Source organism: Nipponia nippon, unplaced genomic scaffold (genome assembly GCF_047370975.1).
Source record: "Nipponia nippon isolate SJK-2023a ecotype South Korea unplaced genomic scaffold, ASM4737097v1 scaffold_1, whole genome shotgun sequence".
Taxonomy (NCBI): domain Eukaryota; kingdom Metazoa; phylum Chordata; class Aves; order Pelecaniformes; family Threskiornithidae; genus Nipponia; species Nipponia nippon.
In genome coordinates this window covers 1,436,104-1,459,441 of record NW_028262290.1, presented here as the reverse complement: position 1 = coordinate 1,459,441, position 23,338 = coordinate 1,436,104, and the positions used below count along the sequence as shown (strand labels likewise).

Sequence of the window (23,338 nt, the reverse complement as noted above, 5' to 3'; positions counted from 1 at the left end):
TGCAAAAACAATCTTCTATTCTGATCCCCAGTCCACCGTGGCTTGCTGCGGTCGGGATGGTTCAGTTCCCAGACGAGCGTTCAGGGGGCTCCGAAATGGGATTTGCCTGGAAATGGAAAACATAAACACAAGAAGCCAGTATCTCTGCAGCTTATTGCCTTAAACAAAAGCTTATTCCGCTCCAGAGAAGGGGGAAAACAGAAGTTAATTCATGAATAAAGAAAGAAAAAAAAAAAAACCTTTGGGATTTCATTTTCACCCCATCTGTCCCCTAGTTCTTTGGGAAAGGGGAGTTTTGCAGTCAGTCAGTGCAAAGATGGAGACCTCTCCCTGCTCCCCAACCAGCCAAGACCCTTAGTGTGGGACCAGCCCTCATGGGGGGAAATGCCTAAACGCCCCAATCCTCTCTGAGCCACTGCCAGGTAGCTCAAAGCTGCTCCCTGGATGCCCAGCCCTGCTGAAGTCATGGAATCACAGAATCACAGAATGGTTTGGGTTGGGAGGGACATTTGAAGGTCATCTCGTCCAACCCCCCTGCCATGGGCAGGGACATCTCCCACTACAGCAGGTTGCTTAAAGCCCCGTCCAACCTGACCTTGAACACATCCAGGGATGGAGCATCCACAGCTTCTCTGGGCAACCTGGTCCAGTGCCTCACCACCCTCATCATAAAGAATTTCTTCCTTATACCTAGTCTGAATTTACCCTCTTTTAGTTTAAAACCATCACCCCTTGTCCTGTCACTGCAGGCCCCACTAAAAAGTCTGTCCCCATCTTTCTTACCAGCCCCCTTTAAGCACTGACAGGCCACAAGAAGGTCTCCCCGCAGCCTTCTCTTCCCCAGGCTGCACAACCCCAACTCTCCCAGCCTTTCTCCATAGCAGAGGGGTTCCAGCCCTCGGACCATTTCCGTGGCCTCCTCTGGCCCCGCTCCAACAGGTCCATGTCTGTCTGGTGCTGGGGACCCGCGAGCTGGAGGCAGGGCTGCAGGGGGGTCTGAGGACATCGGAGCAGAGGGGCAGAATCCTCTCCCTCGCCCCGCTGCCCACGCTGATTTCGATGTGGCCCAGGATACGCTTGGCTTTCTGGGCTGTGAGCGCACATTGCCAGGTCATGTCCCATTTTTCATCCATCCCCAAGTCCTCCTCCTCAGGGCTGCTCTCCATCCCTCCATCCCCCAGTCTGTGCTGATACTGGGGATTGCCCAGACCCAGGTGCAGGACCTTGCACTTGGCCTCATTGACCTTCATGAGGTTTGCATGGGCCAAATCCTGCCAGGGCTGCCAAAATTTCTGCCCCTGCAACGGCATCTGGAGACAGCACTGGCAAAACCTGGCGAGATGGTGCTTTGCTCCGAAGTTCCAGTCCCACCATTGCATTTTTGGAGGGGTGAAGGTACAAACTGCTTTAATTTGCAGCCCCTCATACGTGTGAGCATCAAGATGTGTCAGCCCACCCCATGCCGTGACACTGGGGACCCCAGTGGGTTCCAGTGGCTCCATACATGCCACCACCATAGGGGCCATCGCTGCTCCTCAGCTCTTGTTGCTGCAATTCGGATGGGTATGCACACGGATGGGACATTTCTCCTGACCCTAAATCCTCCTCGACGCTGGGACACATGCCTTGCTTGGTGGCCAACGCTGAGCTGCTCCTGCTTTGCTGCGGGGCTCTGGGGTCCTCTGGGATGAGAAGATCGGATATGGCTGGGGAAGAGGGAGGGGAAAGGCGGTGTTTCCAGCAAGATAAGAGTTAAAATAAAGGTAAGACTTCTCCATGGAGGAGAGAAATTTATGGGTCCCATAAGCAGGGAGTAAACCTGCAAGCCAGGAGGATCTTGGCAGCATCTAGGGAAGGAATAAGGATTTTGGAGGGCTCAGACCAACTCTAAATGTGTCCCGTATTTAATGAGTAAAATGGTTTCTCAGGGATTTTTAGGCCTGAAACGGTCTGCCCAGCTCTCCGTTCATGGCAGATCCTGTGTCCTCTCTCCCACCAGGGCTGGCAGCCAGCCCTGGCTCTGCTCAGCCTCCATCACCAGGACCCCCAGGTGCCTGAGCCTCCACCGCCGGGAGCCCAATATACTCCAGGAGTCTCAGAGTCCCAGAACTGCAAGATCCCCTCCTGGTCCAAATCCTCAAAGTGTGGGGCTGGGAAAGAAGCCCCTGCCCCCTTCCCACACCCCTGGTCCCACCTCGCACCCCTGACTTCCCCAAATCCCTGCGCAAAGTCAGCCTCCACAGCACCGGCGAGGCTTTTGCCCATCCAGCACCCATCAAAGGGACAAATCAGGGGCTGTGACACTGAGCCCTGTTCCTTGCTGCCTTCCCCCCTCTCTCCAGCTGTGTTTCTTTCCCCCCACTGCAGTCCCCAGCTCCTTTCTCCCCATATATTTGAGGCAGGACAAAACTCATAACAGCAGTGACTCCAGTCCCGGTCACTCATGTGGCTTTAGTCCCAGATCAGCGTCACAGCAGGGACAGCCAGGAGCTAAAGCCGCGGCAGCTGCTTTCCTTATCTTTAACCCTTTTTTGCCAAACAACCACATTTCCACCCAGGAGACCCCATCCCCGTCCCGGGGTGCCCCCCAGCCAGTAGCAGGGCCTAGGGCACCCCGACAAAGCTGGTCCCCATCTTGAGTTCCTCTAGATGTCACCCTCAGCCGTCTTTTCCCCCACTCGGATTTTCCTTTCTCCAAGACCCTGCATTTTTTTTTTTTTTTTTTTTTAAATTCCTTTCTGATCTCTTTCCGGCCATGTGTGATTGCAGTTTCCTCTGGGCGTCCATTTCATCAGCCCGAAATTAAGGAGCGGAGGAGAGGGGCGGCGGGCGGCTGGCAGGAGCCCCCCCCCTTCCCCACCCACCACCACCCCGACCCTGCATCCCGCATCCCATCCCGCTGGGACCCCGCTGCTCCCCGGGCTGGCCGAGCACCCCTCGGCACCCCTTCGCCGCACCCCTCTCCCAACCCCGGCCCCGCTTGGCCCGGAGGCCGGGGGGGGATCCGCCGCCTCAACGCAGGCACCATCAGTTTTGGGGTGACTTTGCTTTTTTTTTTGGCTGGGTTTTCCCCCCACGCCACCCTCTTCGCCCGCAAAGGTGCCCCCGCCATCCTGCGGTGGCCGGATGGTTTTTCTCCCCCCTGGCTCTGAACCGCAAGGCCGTCGCTGCCGGCTCTGCCCATCTTCTCCCACCGCCGCTGGATGCCAACGCCGGGGCCAGATTCAGCCTCGGCGAGAAGGTCACGGTACCTCCAGCCCACCCTTTTCCTCCCCACTGCCACCGAGTCCAGCTGTGTGCCGTGGCCGTGGTGCGACGGAGGGGACGTCGGCCGTAGAGGAAACCCGTGCCCGGGGCGAGCGGAGAAAATCCCCGGGGAGGTTTCGGCTATTTGGTTCGTCCTCTTCTGCATGAGACAACCCCGGCTCTGCGGCTCCGCCGGGCGATGGCCGCGCAGTGAAAATGTCTGTGGCCAGGCTCAACAGCGTCAATGGCTTTCTGGAGGACGGCAGGATGGAGGCAGGGGACATGGGCAGGATCCTCCGCTGCCTGGAGATGGGCACCGTCCTCACCTTGTTCTATCAGAAGAAGTCACAGAGGCCGGAGCGAAGGACCTTCCAGGTGAAGTTGGAGACCCGGCAGATCATCTGGAGCCGGACACCCGAGAAGGTGGAAGGGGACAGTGAGTATCGGTGGCAGCGGCGCTGTGGGCTGGGGATGTGCCGGTGGGGTGCCTGGCTGTGGTGGGGTGCCTGGCTGTGGGGTGCCTGGCCATGGTGGGATGTCCTACTGTGGTGGGGTGACCGGCCGTGAGGTGCTCAGCCATGATGGGGTACCTGGCAGTGGGGTGCCTGGCCATGATGGGGTGCCTGCTTATGGTAGGGTGCCCAGTTGTGGTGGGGTGCCTGGAAATAGTGGGGTGCCTGGAAATAGTGGGGTGCCTGGCCACCGTGGGGTGTCCAGCCACAGTGGGGTGCCTGGCCGCAGTGGGGTGCGCGGCTGCAGTAGGATGTCTGGCCATGGGGGGCTGACTGGCCACAGTGGGGTGCCCGGCCACAGTGGAATGTCTGACCATGGTGGGGCGCCCAGCCACGGTGGGTAACCTGGCCATAGTGGGGTCCTGGCCATATTTGGATGCCCTACCCCGGTGGGGTCTCTGGCCACGGTGGAGTGCCTGGACACAGTGGGGTGCCCTGCCATGGTAGGATGCCCAGCCATGGTGGGATGCCCTACCATGGTGGGGTGCCTGGCCATGGTAGGATGCCCAGAGATATAAATGCAGGAGCTGCTGGGCTGAGCAGCCCTCACCTCCTCCATCCCAGCTCATGTGGTCCATAAGTGGCCGTGGGACTCAAGCTGCTGCCATTTCATCCCTGGGGTTTTATACCCTCTCTGGAAAGGAGGTGAAGGAGCCGGCCACCCCCTTGCCTGCTCACGATGCTTTTAACCCCCAAAAAGGGGTTCTCAGGTTTCTGGGGCAGGCGGCAGCATGGGGTGGAACATGGTGGTGGCCCCACGCAGCCCAGAGAGGACTTGGCCAGCTGAGCTCTGCCCCACACGCATTAATGACGTCAATGCAAAGTTTGGACTGGTGGCACTGGTGTCTGGCACAGGAGATGCTCCCACTGGAGCATCCATAAAAATCACCCTTACTTGTGGATTCAGTGGTGGCTAGTAGGCTGTTGGGGCATACTCCCACCACCGGGCATCGGTGGGGCTCCACGCCTTGGTGCTCAGTACCTGGTTATTTGTTATCTCAAGGCTTTCACTTTTACTTAAATTGAGCTAAAAAGAGCCAGTGGATGAAAACACGGGGTTGGGGTGATATGGAGCTATACCGTCACCTCATCCCACATCCCCATGCAGGGAGGAACCCAGTTTTGGGGTATCATCTCACCTGGACGATGGCAAATCCCACCCTGGAGGTTTGGGAGATGACAGGTGCCTTTTCCCTGGTGGGGCTCAGAGTGTGTTATTAAAAATCACCAATCACCCACCCAAAACCCACCATCTACTGCTAATTTTGCATGAGATGGAGCAAAATCCCCGGGAGGGTTCAGCTCCTGCTCAGAGGGGCCAAGGTGGGCTTGCTGGCCGTGGAGAGGCTTTGAGCCGGAAAGAAGGGTGACACCTGGAGATGAGCACTGGCACAAGCAGGATCCGTGCTTGTCCAGACCTGCTGGGCACAGGAGGCAAACTCACCACCAGCCCTTGGCGGGGAGCAGATTTGTGGGAGAAGGAGGAGGAGGGATGAGCAAGGGGAGGAAGGGCACCCATTTTTGGAGAAGTGGTTTTGGTCTTCGCAGGGAAGAGCTCATTCTCCGCTCGCGGAAATAATGCGTTTCCGGCTGCTTGTTTTCCTTTGGGAGCACCATGCGCTGCCGAGTCGGGGTCTCAGGTTGCTCCCGATGCCCTGCCTCAGTTTCCCCACCAGTGCCTTGGAATCTGACCTCTCCCATGCGACAGCCCAAAACCCCCTGTGGGAATGAGTGGGTATCCTCCGAGGTCATCCAGAAAGGGGAAAAGAAAGGAAAATCCCTCTGGAAATGGTACAATCCTGCCATCTAGCCCCACCACCCGCTTCCCCCAGCCCTGGGTGGAAGCAATCCTCGTCTTGGTACTGGGATGGAGCATCTTCACCCCCTGCTCCGGCCCTGCTCCGTGCTCTCATGTCCTCCCACTTGCCGTGATTTTATGGAAGCGCCAGGATCTCCAATTCATCCCTGGGGTCTCGCTCCCACCCCGCACCCAACCTCACGCCTGCCCAGGCCATTTTAAATCCCCCCTTTAACCAGGCACCCCGCTTGCAGAGGGATTAGCGGGGATGACCGACAGCGCTGATGTCTCTGTTACGGACTGGCAGGGCCAGGACACGGATCCTGGCTCTCCCTGAGATGCCCCACACCATGCAGGCTAATTACACGCTTCGTTAAGAAGCCGATGGACGCGTGTCCATGCCGATGAGGTCGCCTGTAGCATTGCCTCCAAAATTAACCTCATCCTGGAGGGTTTTCCAGCTCATCGCCCTCAACAGACCCCAGTCCCCAGTGCAAGGATGAAATCTAGTGGAAAACAGCCCAAAAGGGATCTTTACAAGAAATAAAAAGAAATAGGGGTGAAGGCAGCTTGGCAAACCCAAAAGGATTTTGGAAGGGTGGTTTGCCACAACGACAGCTAATTGGGATCACACCTCCAGCCTCGCTAACACCAAATAATTAGAAATAGGACCGTTTGGGGAGGAGAAAATCCAGATGGGTTTTAACACTGCTGGGCCAGGAGTTAATCTTTTATTTCAGGTTTTAAATCAGCTTCACAATACCACGGGGAGCCCTGGGGAATGCGGTCGCCCAATCCCCCCTCTACAGGACGGTCTGAGCTGCCACGTGTCCTGCAAGAAAGGGTGACTGAGGCGAACACGAGGGAACGTGGTTCATGCCACCGCAGCTCTGGCCAGGCCAGCGGGATTTCCCAGCACAACCATTCCCTCCGACCGCTTTGCTTTGCTTTTCTCCTAATGCATTAAGAAAACTCCCAGGCTCTCAGCATCCCTAAAAGCCATCGGGCAGACCCAGGTCCTACATCATCTTCCCACCATCCCTATATTTAAAACCTTCTTTGCACCACGCTGTTCACTTTGCATTAGAAGAGAAAAGGGATTTTCGCAGCTGGAACCGACTTCCAGAGTGTTTTAATCGCCCGGGACCCCTGAGACAATGCAGGGAGGAGTTTGGAGACATAGTTCTGACATGATCGCTGCAAATCCGCTGCAGATGTGGTTTCCAGGAAGCCGCCGGCTGCGTTGCATTGTGCAGCCCCGCGCCGCTCCCTCTTCCCTCGGCTCTTCGTGGGGCTGGGCTCTTCGCCCTGCAGAGAAGGACTGGGGGGTACTGGGGGGATGAAAAACTGGCCATGAGCTGGCAATGTGCACTCACAGCCCAGAAAGCCAAGCGTATCCTGGGCCTCATCGAAATCAGCGTGGGCAGCAGGGCGAGGGAGAGGATTCTGCCCCTCTGCTCCGATGTCCTCAGACCCCCCTGCAGCCCTGCCTCCAGCTCGCGGGTCCCCAGCACCAGACAGACATGGACCTGTTGGAGCGGGGCCAGAGGAGGCCACGGAAATGGTCCGAGGGCTGGAACCCCTCTGCTATGGAGAAAGGCTGGGAGAGTTGGGGTTGTGCAGCCTGGAGAAGAGAAGGCTCCAGAGGACCTTGCGTCCTTCCAATGTAGAAAGGGGACTTCTAAGGAAGATGAGGACAGACTTTTTAGCAGGGCCTGTAGCAATAGGACAAGGAATAATGGTTTTAAACTAAAAGAGGGGAGATTCAGACTAGATCTAAGGAAGAAATTTTTGATGCTGAGGGTGGTGAGACACTGGCCCAGGTTGCCCAGAGTGATGGGAGATGCCCCATCCCTGCAAACATTCAAGGTCAGGTTGGACGGGGCTGTGAGCAACCTGATCTGGTTGAAGATGTCCCTGCTCATTGCAGGGGGGGGTTGGAGTAGATGACCTTTAGAGGTCCCTTCCAACCCAAACCCTTCTATGATTCTATGATTATTGGTGGCACCCAGAGGCTGGGTCCAAGGCCAGATCCTGGAGGAGTTGAATCAGGGGGATGGCTGCGTTGCAACTTCTTGGCAGAGCCCTGGTAACCACCAGCTTTTCACCCTGCTCCAGCGCCTGTGGATGGATTTGGGGTTGAGCATCCCCCTGTGATTTGGGGATGAGCAGTTTGTTTTTAACCTACAGACCCATTTTTACCCCCAAATATCTGCCTGTTTATACCAAAGAGGGTTTGCTTCAAGCCATGCGGGCTGCACAGAGACAGCAACAGGGTTTCATTTCTTGAGATCTACTCCCAAAACAAAGCACATGCAGGGGTGCAGACCTCCCGTGTATCACGTGTCCTAAAATCCCACCCCGATCCGTGAAATTTGGCTTGCGGTCCTCCAGCGAGGGAGGGCTGGATAAAGCCTCCAGTGTTTCCCAGAGCTTTTCTGCCAAGAAAAACTATTCTGCACCTCTTTTCTTGCTTAATCAGCCTGATTTCTCCCCAATCCCTTATTCCTCCTCACGCTCAGCTTTTATTTATCCCCTTTGGATTAGGCCGAGGGTTTCTGTCGAGGCAGCAGCACGCCTGCACCCTTCCCCACCGCCGCATCGGAAACGTGGCCAGGCTGGAAATTCTCCGGGAAATGATCCATTTCCTCGGCAGGACAATACCCCGGCGCGGTGGTCCGGCCACCCTCGGCCACACAAAGCCCTTTCCGGTGCCGGTGCCTCAGCCCCGGAGGGCAAAGCTGCCCAGGGGTGATGCTTGTGGTATCGAGAACAACTTTGGGTATTATTACTAATATCATCATATTATTTTTCTGCTCCCGGTGGGATGTGTCTGCTTGGCAAAACCAGGGGTTGGAAATCTCCCCCGGCAGCGTAGCGGTGAGGAAGACTGCGGTCCGGAAACCCAGCCCTCCTGCCGCCGGCAGGGCTTTATATAGCAAGATAATGAGAGAGCAGTATGGCAGGAAAGAAACGCCCTGTGGTCCGGGCTGCCAGGGCTCCAAATTGCCACCTTTGGGCAGACGTCTTCAATTAAAAGATGAGCTCAGCCTGCCCCGGAGCAGGGTCTGTCTTGGGGAGGAGAAGGCAGGGTGGCTGGAGATGTGCTGGTTGGGATGGGGCAGGCTGAGCCTGGAGGACATGTGGCACTCACAAAGCCGGGAAACCGGTGGGCAGCACTGTGGGGACGGCACATCTCGGGGACACGAGTCCCTCGATGATGCACAGGAGTGAGGTGCCATTGCACACCTGGGGGCAGTGCTGCAGGGACACCCCATCCTGGGGACATGGCTCCCTGGAGGACACATGGCCGTGGTACCCATGATGCTGTCACACAGCTGCTGCAGGGTCACCCCATCCTGGGGACATGGCTCCCTGGAGGACACATGGCCGTGGCACCCATGACGCTGTCACACAGCTGCAGCAGTGCTGTGAGGATGCACCATCCTGGGGACATGGCTCCCTGGAGGACGCATAAACCCAGCACCCATGTGACACAGCTGCAACACTGCTGCAGGGACACCCTGTCCTGGGGACATGGCTCCCTGCAGGACACATGGCCGTGGCACCCATGATGCTGTCACACAACTGCAGCAGTGCTGCAAGGACATGCCATCCTGGGGGCGTGGTTCCCTTGAGGACACATGGGCACGGCACCCATGATGTTGTCACGCAGCTGCAGCAGGGACACCCTGTCCTGGGAACGTGGTTCCCTGGAGGACACATAACCATGGCACCCATGGTGCTACTACATAGCTACAGCAGTGCACAGGGACACCCCATCCTGAGGACACGGTTCCCTGGAGGACACATGGCCGTGGCACCCATGATGCTGTCACGCAGCTGCAACAGGGACACCTTGTCCTGGGGACGTGGTTCTCTGGAGGACACATGGACCCAGCACCCATAATGCCATCATGCACCAACGATCAGTGCCATGGGGACACCTCGTTTTGAGGACACAGCTCCCTGAAGGACATGCCAAGCCATGGTGCCATTGCACTAGCGGACATGTCACTGCAGGGCTGCGGGGACATATCTCCCTGGAGGATACATGGCCACGGCACCCCAATGCCATCACACACCCATGGGCAGTGCCATGGGGACACCCCATCCTGGGGACAAGGGTCCCCAGAGGGCATGTGGTCTCCTGGCAGTCCCACCTCCTGCAGCCTCCCTGAGCCCCCGCACATGGGTCCGCGGTGGCGGGGTGTCAGGGAACAATCCCATGTCCCTCTCTCCTCGCAGTCGACATTCGGGAGATCAAGGAGATCCGCCTGGGGAAGAACTCACGGGACTTCGAGCGCTACCCCGAGGACGCTCGCAAGCTTGATTTCACCATGTGCTTCATCATCCTCTACGGGATGGACTTCAGGCTGCGGACTCTCAGCGTGGCCGGTGCGTGGGCTCCCTTCCCTCTCCCGCTGGCCACCTTTGGGCTCTCACCCCCTCCCCAGCATCCCATTTCCCCCATCCCAGCCTCACCATCCTCCTCTTCCTCCTCCAGCTTTCTGTGAGGAGGACATCAACCTGTGGATAACGGGCCTCAACTGGCTGGTGGCGGACACCCAGAAAGCCCAGACCCCGCTGCAGATTGAGAGGTGAGGAAGGACCAGTGGCTCCTGTTTCCCAGTCCCCATCTGAGGGACGAAACCCCACTGGGTTTGGTCCACCCCTGGAGCTGAGCACCGTCTGTCCATCCCTTCCTTCCCAGGTGGCTGCGGAAACAGTTTGATGGGATGGACCGGTCGCGGGAAGGCAGGTGAGCACTGGCACGGCCCCATGCTGGGAAGCGGCCAGTGGGTTCAGCTGGACAGGGCCGTATCCCCCCCAGTTGCACCCCAAATCTGGAGGCTGAGCCAGGCTGGGAGCAGGGTTTGTGCGGCAAAGTAGTACCAGGTTATTTGGGGTTCTTGAAGGCACCAAAAATCAGAGACTTGGGCGCAAGTCCCCTCCTTGCCGCTGTAGGGACCATGGGGATGCCGATGCCTCCATGCCTGCTGCTGCATTTCCACCAGGAGGGGCTGGACCATTAACGCAGCCCATAAACATCTCCCCAAGTCAGGAAAAACCCCAAATCAAGTGAATTTGGACTTAAATGATTATGGCGATGAGGATGGGCATCACCTGCAGATGGAATGATGGCTTAAAGCGTTCGATTGGTTCTTGGATGCGCTCTTTCTCCTCGACCCTCTGCCAGACCTCGTGTAATTAATTAATAACCTGTGCCACTGCGGGCATCCACAGCCCGGTAGGTGGGAGCCCCATGCCAGAGACCACGCTGGCACCAGGATTTGGGGTGGGACCCTCGATATCAGGAGCTGAGACCCATCTGGGTATTGTCCATCCTCTGTGGGGTCTGGCCAGTGCCCTGACACCGGCTTGCCCTCCTGCAGCATCACGGTGAAGGACCTGAAGGCCATGCTGCCCCAAGTGAACTACCGCGTCCCCAACATGAGGTTCCTGAGGGACAAGCTCGTGGTAAGAAACCCCCAGGAGAGGGTCTTCGAGCCCCCACAGCCGGGCTGGAGCCAGCCTCGGCGTCACTGGCTCCAGTTGGGTGGCCCTGCTCTCATGCAGCACCCTCTCTGGCAGGAGGTGGAAGCCAGGAACGAGATGACTTTCTCCCACTTCATCCAATTCTACAAAAACCTGATGTTTGATGCGCAGAAGTCGGTAAGAGCCACAGCTTGTCCTCCCAAGCATCCCCACCCGGTGTGGTGTGTTCCCGGCCAGCTAAGCCTGGTCCTCTCCTTTGCCTTGCAGGTCATCGAGCAGCTGGAGCTCTCCTTCCCCTTGCGGTGAGTACCCAGGAGCCCCGCGGCTCCCATCCCAGCCAAGCCTCCGAGGGTCGGATCCATCGGGTGGGCAATGCAGCCGGGCTGCGGGGCAGAGCCTGGGGAGAGCGGAGGATCTGGGCAGTGCGCGTGGCCCCGGAGCATCTCCCAGCATCCGGGCAGGCTTGGGGTGGAGGGGATGGTGGGGATGGCAAGGGTGGTCTGAGGGGCAGGGATGGGAGAGGGAATAGGAGCAAGGATCAGAGAAGGGAGGAGCAGGGATGGGAGAGGGGATGGGAGTGGGGATGGGAGTGGGTATGGCAGTAGGGATGGGAGGAGGGATGAGCAGGGATGGGAGAGGGGATGGGAGGAGGGATGAGCAGGGCTGGGAGAGGGGATGGGAGGAGGGATGAGCAGGGATGGGAGAGGGGATGGGAGCAAGGATGAGCAGAGATGGGAGAAGGGATGGGAGAGGGAATGTGAGTGGAGATGGGAGCGGGTATAGCTGTAGGGATGGTAGCAGGGATGAGCAGGGATGGGAGCAGGGATGAGAGTGGGGATAGGAGCAGGGATGTGAGTGGGGATGGGAGCAGGGATGAGCGAGGATGTGAGTGGGGATGGGAGCAGGGATGAGTGGGGATGGGAGCAGGGATGAGCAGGGATGGGAGCAGGGATGAGCAGGGATGGGAGCAGGGATGGGAGTGGGGATGGGAGCAGGGATGGGAGTGGGGATGGGAGCAGGGATGAGCGAGGATGTGAGTGGGGATGGGAGCAGGGATGAGCAGGGATGGGAGCAGGGATGAGCAGAGATAAGCAGGGATTGGAGTGGGAATGGGAGAGGGGAGGGAAGCAGGGATGTGAGTGGGGATAGGGGTAGCAGAATGTGAGGGGGGATGGGAGTGGGGATAGGAGTAGGGATCACAGGGATAGGAGCAGGGATTTTAGCTGGGATAGGTGTGGGGATGGGAGCAGGGATAAGCAAAGATGAGCAGGGATGGGAGGGGGAATGGGAGCAGGGGTGTGAGGAGGGATGGGTGCAGGGATGGGAGCAAGGATTTGAGCGGGGATGGGTGTGGGCATGGGAGCAGGGATGTGACCACGGATGGGTGCGGGGATGGGATTGGGGATGTGAGCGGGGGTATAAGCAGGGATGGGTTCCAGGGATGCAGGGACATGTCGCACTGCCCTCCGTCCCACATCCTTGGGCAACGCTGCGTGCTCTGGCTGGGTGCCTGCCTCTCCCAGCTCACAGGGTGACACTGGGAGTGTTTGCTCTAGCAGCACCCAAAATCTCAAGGTGCCCCTCGCACCCCCCATAGTGTGCACTTTCCCTGAGCCCCTTGCCAGCTGCCGCAGCTGGCAGGAGTGGGGCAGGAGTGGGGGGCATCAGGGGGCTAAGCTGCAGGTGGACGCTGGTGGCCTCAACTCCCCCATGGGGTCTATCCCAACTCCTGCTCCCGGTCCTTGCTGATGGCCACTCCGTGTCCCAGGAATGTGGACCGCCCCGAGCTGTGCCAAGTCTCCCTTTATGACTTCCAGAAGTTCCTGCTGCACGACCAGAAGGTGGGTGGTGTTAGAGACCCCTGCAGCGTCCCTCTCAGCCCCAGCCTCGGGGACCCCCATGGGATGCCTCAGCCTTGTTTGCCCCATAACGGCGGCCACATTTGCACCACAGGAATCCTGGGCCAGCGATGTGGGCATGGTGCGGGACTACATGTGCACCTACCTCAAAGAGGGCTCCAGCGAGGCGGTGGACCCATCCTTCCAGCTGGACGAGGTGGGTGGCCCCACGTGGCACCCACCCAGGGGTGTCTCCCCAGCTCTGGCAGTCTCTGACCTCTCTGCTTTCCCCCTAGTTCCTCACATACCTCTTCTCCAAGGAGAACATGGTGATGGACGCCAAGTATGAGCGCGTGGTGCCTGAGGAGATGAACCACCCATTGTCCCAGTACTGGATCTCCTCCTCTCACAATACGTAAGGATGGGGCAGGCTCTCCTCGGGGACCCCCATGAGCATCCCATGACCCCTGCCTGGGGCAGCCCTGGCTGCTGATGGTCCCTCTCACTCCTCTGCAGGTACCTGACAGGGGACCAGTTCTCCAGCGAGTCCTCCCTGGAGGCGTACGCCCGCTGCCTGCGCATGGGCTGCCGCTGCATTGAGCGTGAGTCCCCCCAGGACCCAGCGGTGATGCTCAGTCCCCCCCGGCACCCCACGGTCCATCAGACAGACCGTCCCCTGCACCCATCCCATGGCACTGGGTGTGGGGTCTTTCATGCCCTTTGGGGGGCCAAAAACATGGTCCCCAGTGCACAGTCGGTGACTGACATGCGTTAACTGAGGTGTCTCCCCACTCAGTGGACTGCTGGGATGGCCCAGATGATCTCCCCATTATCTACCATGGCCACACACTCACCTCCAAGATCAAGTTCCTGGATGTGCTGCACACCATCAAGGAGCATGCGTTCGTCACCTCCGAGTAAGCCCCAGACCCCCAACAACACCCCAATTCTGGGACAGGCAGGTAACCCCTGCCTGAATTCCCCTCTCCTTCACCTTCGTCCCAAGCCACCATTCTCACCTGCTTCCTCCAGGTTCCCCATCATCCTCTCCATCGAAGACCACTGCAGCATCGTCCAGCAGAGGAACATGGCCTCCCACTTCAAGAAGGTCTTTGGGGACATGCTACTCACCAAGCCGGTGGACATCAATGCCGACGAGCTGCCCTCACCCACCCAGCTCAAGAAGAAGATCTTAATCAAGGTGTGGACCAGGTGCCACCCCAAAGCCCCTCTTGGTGGGAGGGACAATGACCATGTTGGGCTGGGAAAGGTGGTGATTATCCCAAATCTTGGGACTCAAGAGCAATATCTCTCTATGCACATACAGTAGGACATCAGAGGGACGTCCTACTGCAAGAGATGGTTAGGGGGAACAGGGGCTGGTGGAGGGGGACCTGTAGGAGCCCAAGCGTGGCCTGAGGGCTGGGAGCTCAGCATGATGGGGACACCATGCCCACTGCTGAGCTCCCCTGCCTGGGCTGTCCCCAGCACAAGAAACTGGTCGAAGGGAACCTGTACGAGGAGGTCTCCACTGCCAGTTACTCGGAGAATGACATCAGCAACTCCATCAAGAATGGCATCCTCTACCTTGAAGACCCCATCGACCACGTAAGGATCTCCCTGTCAATGGCAGCCAGGGGCCGAGCAGGGTCTGCTGGATGGGGATGAGCATCGGGGTTTGGGGTGGGCATGGGGCATAGGCTCTCCTAGACCATTGCAATGCCATGGGGCGATGGGGCAGGGGCAGAAATGGAGGTCTCAAAGCCCCGTCCCTCCATGCCGCCATCCTCCCCATCCCAGTGATGCTCTTCCTCCCTCCCAGACCTGGAGCCCCCATTATTTTGTCCTGACGAGCAACAAGATCTACTACTCAGAGGAGACATCCCGCTACCAGTTCAATGAGGATGAGGAGGAGGTGGAGCAGAAGGAGGTGTGTGAGGGGCAGGATGCATCCACGTGGCAGGGGGATTTAGGGAGGACTCCGTGGGGACGGCGAGAGGGTGGCAATGCCCATTTTGGTGTGAACTTGCAGGAGTTCAACAACAATGAGCTGCACTTCACGGAGAAGTGGTTCCACGGGAAGCTGGGAGGCGGCCGTGATGGGCGGCAGATCGCCGAGAAGCTGCTGCATGAGTACTGCACTGAGACGGGTGGCAAGGACGGCACATTCCTGGTGCGCGAAAGCGAGACCTTTGTGGGCGACTACACCCTCTCCTTCTGGTAAGAGGCCCAGCGGGGAGGCAGTTTGGTGGCTGGAATGGTGTTTTTGGGGGGGAAATGCCACCTTTTTGCGCAGCATGTGGACCCCCAAGCGCAGGATGGTGGGGACATGGAACTGAATTGACTCACGCCTGCCTTCCCCCCACTGCCATGGCAGGAGGTCCAGCCGGGTGCAGCACTGCCGGATCCACTCGCGGCAGGAGGCCGGCGCCACCAAGTTCTACCTGACGGACAACCTGGTCTTCGACAGCCTCTACAGCCTCATTTGCCACTACCGCGAGGTGCCACTCCGCTGCAACGAGTTCGAGATGCGCCTCACCGACCCCGTCCCCCAACCCAATGCCCATGAGAGCAAAGAGTGAGGACAGTCCCCATCCCCTTGATCCCCTGGGTCCACCAGCCTCCTCCATCCCCGGTGTCAGGTCTTGGGTGCCCCCGGGATGTGGGGATGCCTGCACCAGCCCACCGCCTCCATTCTCTGCCTGGCCAGGTGGTACCATGCCAGCTTGACGCGCCTGCAGGCCGAGCACATGCTGATGCGGGTCCCACGGGACGGAGCCTTCCTGGTGCGCAAACGTAGTGAACCAAACTCCTACGCCATCTCCTTCCGGTGAGTGTGGCCACCCCGGCGCCCTGAGGCCGGTTGGGCTTGGCCACGATGCCCACATTACCAGCCAAGCTGAGAACAGCCTGGCTCATGTCTGTTGTGACTCAGCACCAGGTGGCAGGGGTTTGCTCTGGGTCAGCAGGGTGACACGGTGGGACGCATGATGCTGTCATGGGGGGGACCCCCTAGCTGCGGTGATGGAAAAGCCATGTCCTCAGGGCGGTCACCCCACTGGCATCCCTGCTGGGACAGGGCATCGCCTCCTGCCCATCCCCACCGTGGAGCCAGGGTCCGGCCACCCCTCACATATCCCCCTCGGCTCTCTTGGCCCCAGGGCGGAGGGGAAGATCAAGCACTGCCGCATCCAGCAGGAAGGTCGGCTCTTCATGCTGGGTAGCTCAGCCGAGTTCGAGAGCCTCGTGGACCTCGTCAGCTACTACGAGAAGCACCCACTCTACCGCAAGATGAAGCTGCGCTACCCCATCAATGAGGAGACCCTGGAGAAGATGGGCACCACTGTGAGTGCTCCCAGTGCTGGGGATGGTGGGGACGGGGGCTCTGTGCCATGGGCAACCAAGCCCCATCTCCAGGTCCACTGTGGTGGGAAGGTCTCCTCCAGCCTCGTGGTTGAAGCCCAACCAGAACTGGCCAAGCACTGCAGCCGTTGCCCATGGTTATAGCTCCACCATAATTCCCTTCCAATGAGTTGCAAAGGGATATTACATCCCTCTCAACCTCCTCTCGGTCACACGTGGTGGTCTGGCTCCCACCACATCCCCTTGTAGCCCCTGCCCACATCCAGGTGACCCACTCAAGTGTCTCTCCTTGCAGGAGCTGGACTATGGAGCCCTGTATGAGGTGCGGACCCCCCACTTCTACGTAGAGGCCAACAAGATGCCAATGGCCAGGGTAAGGGGCCAAGCTGGTGTCCATGGGAGATGGAGGGTGGTGGGACATGATGATTCTAGTGCTGCAGCCTCTGGGTGGTCCCCCCCCAGACCTACCAGATCTCCTACCACTGACCTGAGAAGTGGTGTTGTTTTGCTGCATTTTTCTGACCCTCAAGCAATGCTGGAGGTGGACGCTTCCCACATCACCATCACATGGAGACAGTCCGAGCTCCAGCAACAGCATTGTCACAGTGTGGTGGGGGGGACAGGTCTGCAGAGAGCCCAGCCAGAAGCAAAAACCTGGCACAAGTTTGCCCGAACAGTGGGGAAACCCCCATGGATCCTTTTGCACTGGGGAACCCCGAAAGAGCAGGTTTAGTGTCAGTTCCCAGGTGGTGCAGTCTCCATCCTCAGAGGTTTTTGGGACTGGGCTGGTCTTGGAGCTGACCCAGTGTCCATCCTTGAAGGGTTTTGGGACAGGGCTACTCTTGGAGCTGACCCAGTGTTCATCCTCAAAGGTTTTTGGGACCGGACTACTCTTGGAGCTGACCCAGTGTCCATCCTCAGACATTTTTGGGACTGGGCTGGTCTCAGAGCTGACCCTGGAGGAGGCTGGACTGGAGCAGCAAGGTCCCATCTCTGTCATCCTACAATCCCATGGTCCAGCACTGCTGTTTCTTAAAAGTCCCTTTGCAGCAGAGCAGCTCTCAGGCTAAGACCAGACTCAGGAAAGCTTAACCCAAAGGGCTTTTTCCAGGGATTGTGGGAATATCAGGGGATTAACCCTTTCAGTGCACCAGAAGAAACCATTGGGGGACCCAGAAGAGGAACCCGCTTTGCATTGAACGTGGTGGTCCCATGGGACCGCGGGCACCTCCAGCCCTCCTGTCCCCTCTAACATGTCTCACTGCTGGTGTAGGCGATTTGGGGATATCATTTGTGGTGTCAGACTCTCAGGAGCCTCCGTGCTCCACCATGGGGGCTCGAGGAGCTGGGCTGAGCAGGCAGTGCTGCCCACCAGCGTCCCCGGTGCTGGGTGGTGACACATGTCCCTCTCCCCGGTGGCCCAGTGCACGGTGAAGGCTCTCTACGACTACAAAGCGCAGCGGGAGGACGAGCTGTCGTTCTGCAAGCAGGCCATCATCCACAATGTCGACAAGCAGGACGGCGGCTGGTGAGGGCGGTTGGGTGGCCCTGGGTGGGCATCACCGTGGGTGGGGGGTGGAGGGGACACTCTGGGTTTTCCTGTGGGTCGTCCCACAGTGGGTTTTAACTGCCTCCTTTTTTGTCCCCCCACCCCTTCTCCAACTGCTCCCCGACACTGCATGAAGCATGAGCACCCCTGTCCCCCCCCAAATCAGTCCGCTTGCCTTGATCCTTTCACCCCTTGCAGGTGGCGGGGGGACTACGGGGGCAAGAAGCAACTGTGGTTCCCAGCCAACTACGTGGAGGAGATCGTCAGCACGCAGGCACAGGAGCAGGATGAGGCCGTGAGTGCCATGTCCCCATGCACCCGGGACCGAGGCTGCCTGAGATGCTTCCAGCCCCACTCCAGCCTGGACCATTATCCAGAGACTGGGGGATGCTCGTGGTCCTGCTCCATCCCGGACCCTTATCTGGAAGCTGGGGGATGCTCCTGGCCCCATGTCATTCCGGACCCTTATCCGGAGGCTGGGGGATTCTCATGGTCCTGCTCCATCCCAGACCCTTATCTGGAAGCTGGGGGATGCTCATGGTCCTGGCTCCAGCCTGGATCCTTATCCAGAGGCTCGGGGATGCTCGATTGCGGAGCAGAGCATGCCAAGAGGGTGTTTTTTCTATGCTTTTGCTCAAACTTGGCCAATTTGGAGGGCTGGAGGGAGGCTGCTGAATGGAGCAGGCACTGGGCTTGGCGCTGCACAGCCGCCCACCGCTGCCCCCTCTTCTTTCCTCTCTTGCAGTCGTCAGAAAACAGCCCCCTGGGAAACTTCTTGAAGGGCTTCATCGATGTGCCGTCCTGCCACGTCGGTGAGTGTCCCCACCACGTCCTGGCCACAGCTGCGGGAGCCCGCCGGGATGGCATGCACCCCGTGCTGAAGCTCGGTGCTGTGAGCTGAGGCTCCCCAAACTCATCACACAATTGCTAGCCAGGCTCATGCTTGGTGCAACATGCCGAGGAGCAACATGGGGCTGGATTTGGGGGGATTTGGCTGATTTTGGGGAGGATTTGGAGGAATTCAGAGGTCCAGATGATTTGGGAGATATTTACCCCTGCCTGAAAGGAAAATGCATTTCAGCACGGAAAGCTGAAACCATTCATTAATGAAATGGGACCCCTGCAGGAGGAGGACCCTGATGGCTGGTGGGGTGCCAGGAGGGGCTGGCGGGGGCCCGGGAGCGGGACCGCTGAGGTTTCGTTTGCTCCACAGAGCCATCCATTGGGAATGTCTTCGAGTAAAGCCCCCCTCTGATGTCCTTATAGTTATCTCCAAAGACGGGAGGAGCTCCAAACCATTTGTCTTCACCATCCATTCCCAGCAGATGTCCCACGCAGCCCAGTCGCTGGACGTGGCCGCGGACACGCAGGAGGAACTCAGCGAGTGGGTGGCCAAGATCCGAGAGGCCACGCAGAACGCCGACGCCAGGGTGAGGGGCACCGGGGTGCAGAGGATGGGGGTGGATGGTCCCATCCCCCAGCAGATGGTCCCCAACATCTCCAAAGGAGGAGGTTGGGGCAAGACTTTCAGCTCCTTTTTTCCTTTGTGCAGATGCAAGAGGGGAAGATCATGGAGCGGAGGAAGAAGATTGCACTGGAGCTCTCCGAGCTGGTTGTGTATTGCCGCCCGGTGCCGTTCGACGAGGACAGTAAGAGCTGGAGAAGGGGGGTGATGGGAGAATCATGGGAAGAGATGGGTAGGGGGAACCAAGCGGTCTTGGTGGGCCAGCCCCCGGGCCACCAGAGAGCCCCATGTCCTCTGCTGATGGCCGCCTCGGTACTTTCAGAGATTGGCACGGACAAGGCGTGCTACCGGGACATGTCCTCCTTCCCGGAGACTAAGGCAGAGAAGTACGCTAACCGCAGCAAGGGCAAGAAGTTCCTGCAGTACAACCGGCGCCAGCTCAGCCGCATCTACCCCAAAGGGCAGCGCCTGGACTCCTCCAACTACGACCCGTTGCCCATGTGGATCTGTGGTAGCCAGCTCGTGGCCCTCAACTTCCAGACGCCCGGTAAATCCTGCTCCTGGGGTGGCTGCTGGGCTCATCCCCACAGGTCAACCCAAAATTCCCATCCCTGGTGGTTCCCATCCTATTGCTGGAGGTGGTTTGGATGATCTCTCCAACCTTTGTCCTCATCCTGATGGGGACATCTCCATGCAATTCTTGGGTGCTTCATGCCAAAACCAGCTGCATCCCTTCTTCAACCAGGGTTGGGGGCTCTTAGCAGGGGGTTTGCCAGGGCAGGACCTCATGGAGTCCCTGAGCCCCACAGCTCAAAGCTGCTCTGTCCCCATGGCCACAGACAAGCCAATGCAGCTGAACCAGGCGCTCTTCATGCTCGGCGGCCGCAGCGGCTACGTCCTGCAGCCTGATATCATGAGGGACGAAACATTCGACCCCTTCGACAAGAACAGCCTGAAGATCGTGGAGCCCATCACGGTGCAGCTGCAGGCAAGTGGGCAAGGACAGCAAGTCCACCCTGAGATGGTCACCACCAAGATAAGGGCTTGCTTCTTCCTCCATTTTGGGTCAACTGGGGGTGGTTTTTACATGTTTCAGCCCCATCTTTGCTCCGTGGACATCATTACCACATGATTTCTTCGGTTTGTCGCTCTTTCTCCACTTGCGGGATCATTTTTCCCAGGGGAGAACCCCAAAATTACACAGGGCTGAGCCCAACTTGAGCAAGAGTGAGGTGGAGGGTAAAGTAGCTAAAACAAGCCCAGAAACACCTTACCTCCAACCCTTGGGTAATTTCGGTGTTAGAGCTGGGACAGGTTGGTCTGTAGGCACCTGACTCTTGCGCCTGACATGAATCCAGCAAAAGTTTTTTAAACAATTTGGTGGATACAGCTAAAATCAAGCTAAAAACTGTCCAAGGTCATAAATAAGGTGTGGTGTGACTAATTATGGCCATAAAGTTTTTGGCAAGCCCAAAACTTCCAAAGTTTTTTACGCTGAGGCTGGTGAAACACTGGCTCAGGTTGCCCAGAGGGGTGGTAGATGCCCCATCCCTGGAAACACTCAAGGTCAGGTTGGACGGAGCTTTGAGCAATTTGATCTGGTTGAAGATGTCCCTGCTCATTCCAGTGGGGACTGGACCTTGAAAGGTCCCTTCCAACCCAAACGTTTCGATGATTCTAAAATGGCCAAGCTATGGGGTTGCCCCGGCGAGTCCTTCCTAATCTGAGGTAGCCAGACGTCACCCTCCTCTTCCTCCTGCAGATCCTCGGTGCCCGGCACCTACCCAAGAATGGGAGGAGCATCGTGTGCCCCTTTGTGGAGGTGGAGGTGTGCGGCTCCGAGTACGACAACAGCAAGAACAAGACGGACGTCGTAGGTGAGGGTCCACGCGGGTGATGTTCCCACCCAGCCCCTGCACCCTGGGGACAGGCGGGGACACCGGGACAACCCTAACTGTGCCCTTTGGGGTCCTCTTGGGCATGTGGGTGATGGGGCTGGCTTTCGTGGAGGAGTGAAGAGGAGAGGCATCTCCCACTAACGTGCTGGTGCCATGCTGGTGATGTCCATGCATCTAGCCCCACTCTGACCTTCCCTGCTCTGTCCTCACCCCCCAGCTGACAACGGCTTCAACCCCGTCTGGCTCTTCAAGCAGTTCGTCTTCGACATCAACAACCCCGAGTTCGCCTTCCTCCGCTTCGTGGTGTACGAGGAGGACATGTTCAGCGACCCCAACTTCTTGGCACAAGCCACCTTCCCTGTCAAGGGCCTCAAAACAGGTATGGTCCTTCCATCCACACCACCACCACCACCACCACCACCACCACCACCACCATCATCATCATCATCATCATCATCATCATCATCATCATCATCATCATCATCATCATCATAGAATCATAGAATGATAGAATGGTTTGGGTTGGAAAGGACCTTTAAAGGTCATCTAGTCCAACCCCCCTGCAATCATCATCATCATCATCATCTTCTTGGGGATCTGGCCATGGCGAGGGGCTCAGACCCTGCTATGGGGCTGAGCTCTTGTTGTGGTGTTGTGTCCAGGCTACCGGTCAGTGCCATTGAAGAACAGCTACACCGAGGACCTGGAGCTCGCCGCCCTCCTCATCCACATCGAGATCATCAACGCCAAGGCAGGTGGCCTGGGCGACCTGGGGAACTTCATGCCTCAGTTTCCCCAGCTGGAGCAGGGTGGGGAACAGCACCCTGGGGTGTTCTGTCCACCTCACCAGCCTCATACCCTTGTGTCGAAGCAGGAGGAAGACGAGGAGAACCTCTACTCATCCATCCAGCAGCTACGGGACCGTGCCAGTGAGCTCTCCAGCCAGGTCTCCAGCTATGAGCGCACCAATGGCTGCGACTCCCGCTACCAGCAGCGCCTCGACGAGTTACGGGCGGCCCAGGAGCGGCTCATGGAGCTCACTGAAGTCCGCAACCGCAAGTAAGTGTCCCCTCCCTGTGCCTTCAGGAGGTCCCTTTCAGGAGGGTCCCTAAGGCCACCGCCTTGGTCCCCACCAGGTTGATGGAGAAGAAGAAGAGGGACCGGCAAATGGTCACCAAACGCAGCTGAGCTGGATGGACACGAGCCCACCAGCTTGCTGCGGACCCCCCCCCGCCACCTCCTCTCCTGCGGCAAAGGGAGGTGGGGTGGCCAGATCCAGACACCGCCCCCCACACTGGGGGCTCGGTGATAGCGGTGTGACAAATCTGGGGACAAAAGGGGACTTCGGGTAGCTCTGCTTGTGACATTTCTCCATTGGGGCGAGGCAGGAGGTGGGATGCTCCAGTGTAAATCTGGGGTACCTCTAGCTTCGTCCCATGTCCCCTGGGGCTGGTGGCCACATTCCCATCCCTGTGGGGTGGCCACCACAGCTCCTCTTCACCCCACAACCTCCATGTCCCACCACCCCATGGTGGGGAGGGGCAATGAGCCCCACAAGCGATGGAGAAACTGAGGCATGGGTGCCCAGCTGGCCCAGGATGGGGCAGGACCGGCCACCTCCATCCTGGGGACAGGGGACAAGGACTGGCTGGCAGTGAGGCACCAGGATGGGGACACAGGGGACACTTTGGGGGGGGGGGTAGGGGGGCATTTTGCCCCCTCTGCTATAAATATCTGTATTTTCTTCTTTTATCCAGCGTGTACATACGGCGCGGGGGAGGGGAGGGGGTGTCTGTACCAGACGCAGTATTAGGGCACGGGGGGGACCCCAAAATGTCCGGAGATGCCCCTGGGATGGGCACTAGGGAGTGGGGCACCAGGTCTGGGGGTGGCCCACAGGGCAGGGTGGCCGGTGACAGGGTGCCCGGAGCGGGCACCGGGCAGACACAGGCACCAAGGTGGCCCCAGAGGGGACAAGGATGTCCCTGAGGTGACACCAGTGTTGGCACCAAACCCTGGGGACAGGGACAGATCCTGCCGGTAAAGCCAACGGAGGTGGTGCCCAGTGGGGTGGTGGCTGGGGACATCTGGGGGTGTCCCCCAGGATCGGGGCATCCCAGCGGGGGGATCTGTGTATTCTTTGTATGAAAATAAATCTATTTAGCCAATA

At 58.5% G+C, this 23,338-nt stretch overlaps 1 protein-coding gene across 1 annotated transcript; it reads left to right on the top strand.

Moving 5' to 3' along the window:
- Nucleotides 1-2,863: 2,863 nt before the first annotated feature.
- LOC104020599 (1-phosphatidylinositol 4,5-bisphosphate phosphodiesterase gamma-1-like) lies at nt 2,864-23,338 on the top strand. The gene is made up of 32 exons (XM_009474043.2): nt 2,864-3,682; nt 9,805-9,954; nt 10,064-10,157; nt 10,271-10,318; nt 10,953-11,037; nt 11,152-11,232; nt 11,323-11,357; nt 12,824-12,896; nt 13,009-13,110; nt 13,190-13,308; nt 13,410-13,495; nt 13,690-13,810; nt 13,926-14,094; nt 14,382-14,501; nt 14,716-14,823; nt 14,926-15,113; nt 15,271-15,471; nt 15,604-15,723; nt 16,055-16,238; nt 16,552-16,629; nt 17,681-17,784; nt 18,004-18,100; nt 18,551-18,617; nt 19,072-19,235; nt 19,358-19,454; nt 19,593-19,817; nt 20,110-20,258; nt 21,033-21,147; nt 21,386-21,547; nt 21,831-21,919; nt 22,043-22,227; nt 22,305-23,338. The coding sequence occupies exons 1-32, from the start codon at nt 3,463-3,465 to the stop codon at nt 22,354-22,356; spliced, it is 3,888 nt and encodes a 1,295-aa protein (XP_009472318.1). The 5' UTR covers nt 2,864-3,462; the 3' UTR covers nt 22,357-23,338.

Excerpts from the sequence above, each read along its gene's own strand:
- LOC104020599 (XM_009474043.2), top strand. The coding sequence starts at position 3,463 with ATGTCTGTGGCCAGGCTCAACAGCGTCAATGGCTTTCTGGAGGACGGC. Across the intron at positions 16,239-16,551 it reads TGGAGAAGATGGGCACCACT|GAGCTGGACTATGGAGCCCT; the intron begins GTGAGTGCTCCC and ends CTCTCCTTGCAG. Across the intron at positions 17,785-18,003 it reads GACAAGCAGGACGGCGGCTG|GTGGCGGGGGGACTACGGGG; the intron begins GTGAGGGCGGTT and ends CACCCCTTGCAG.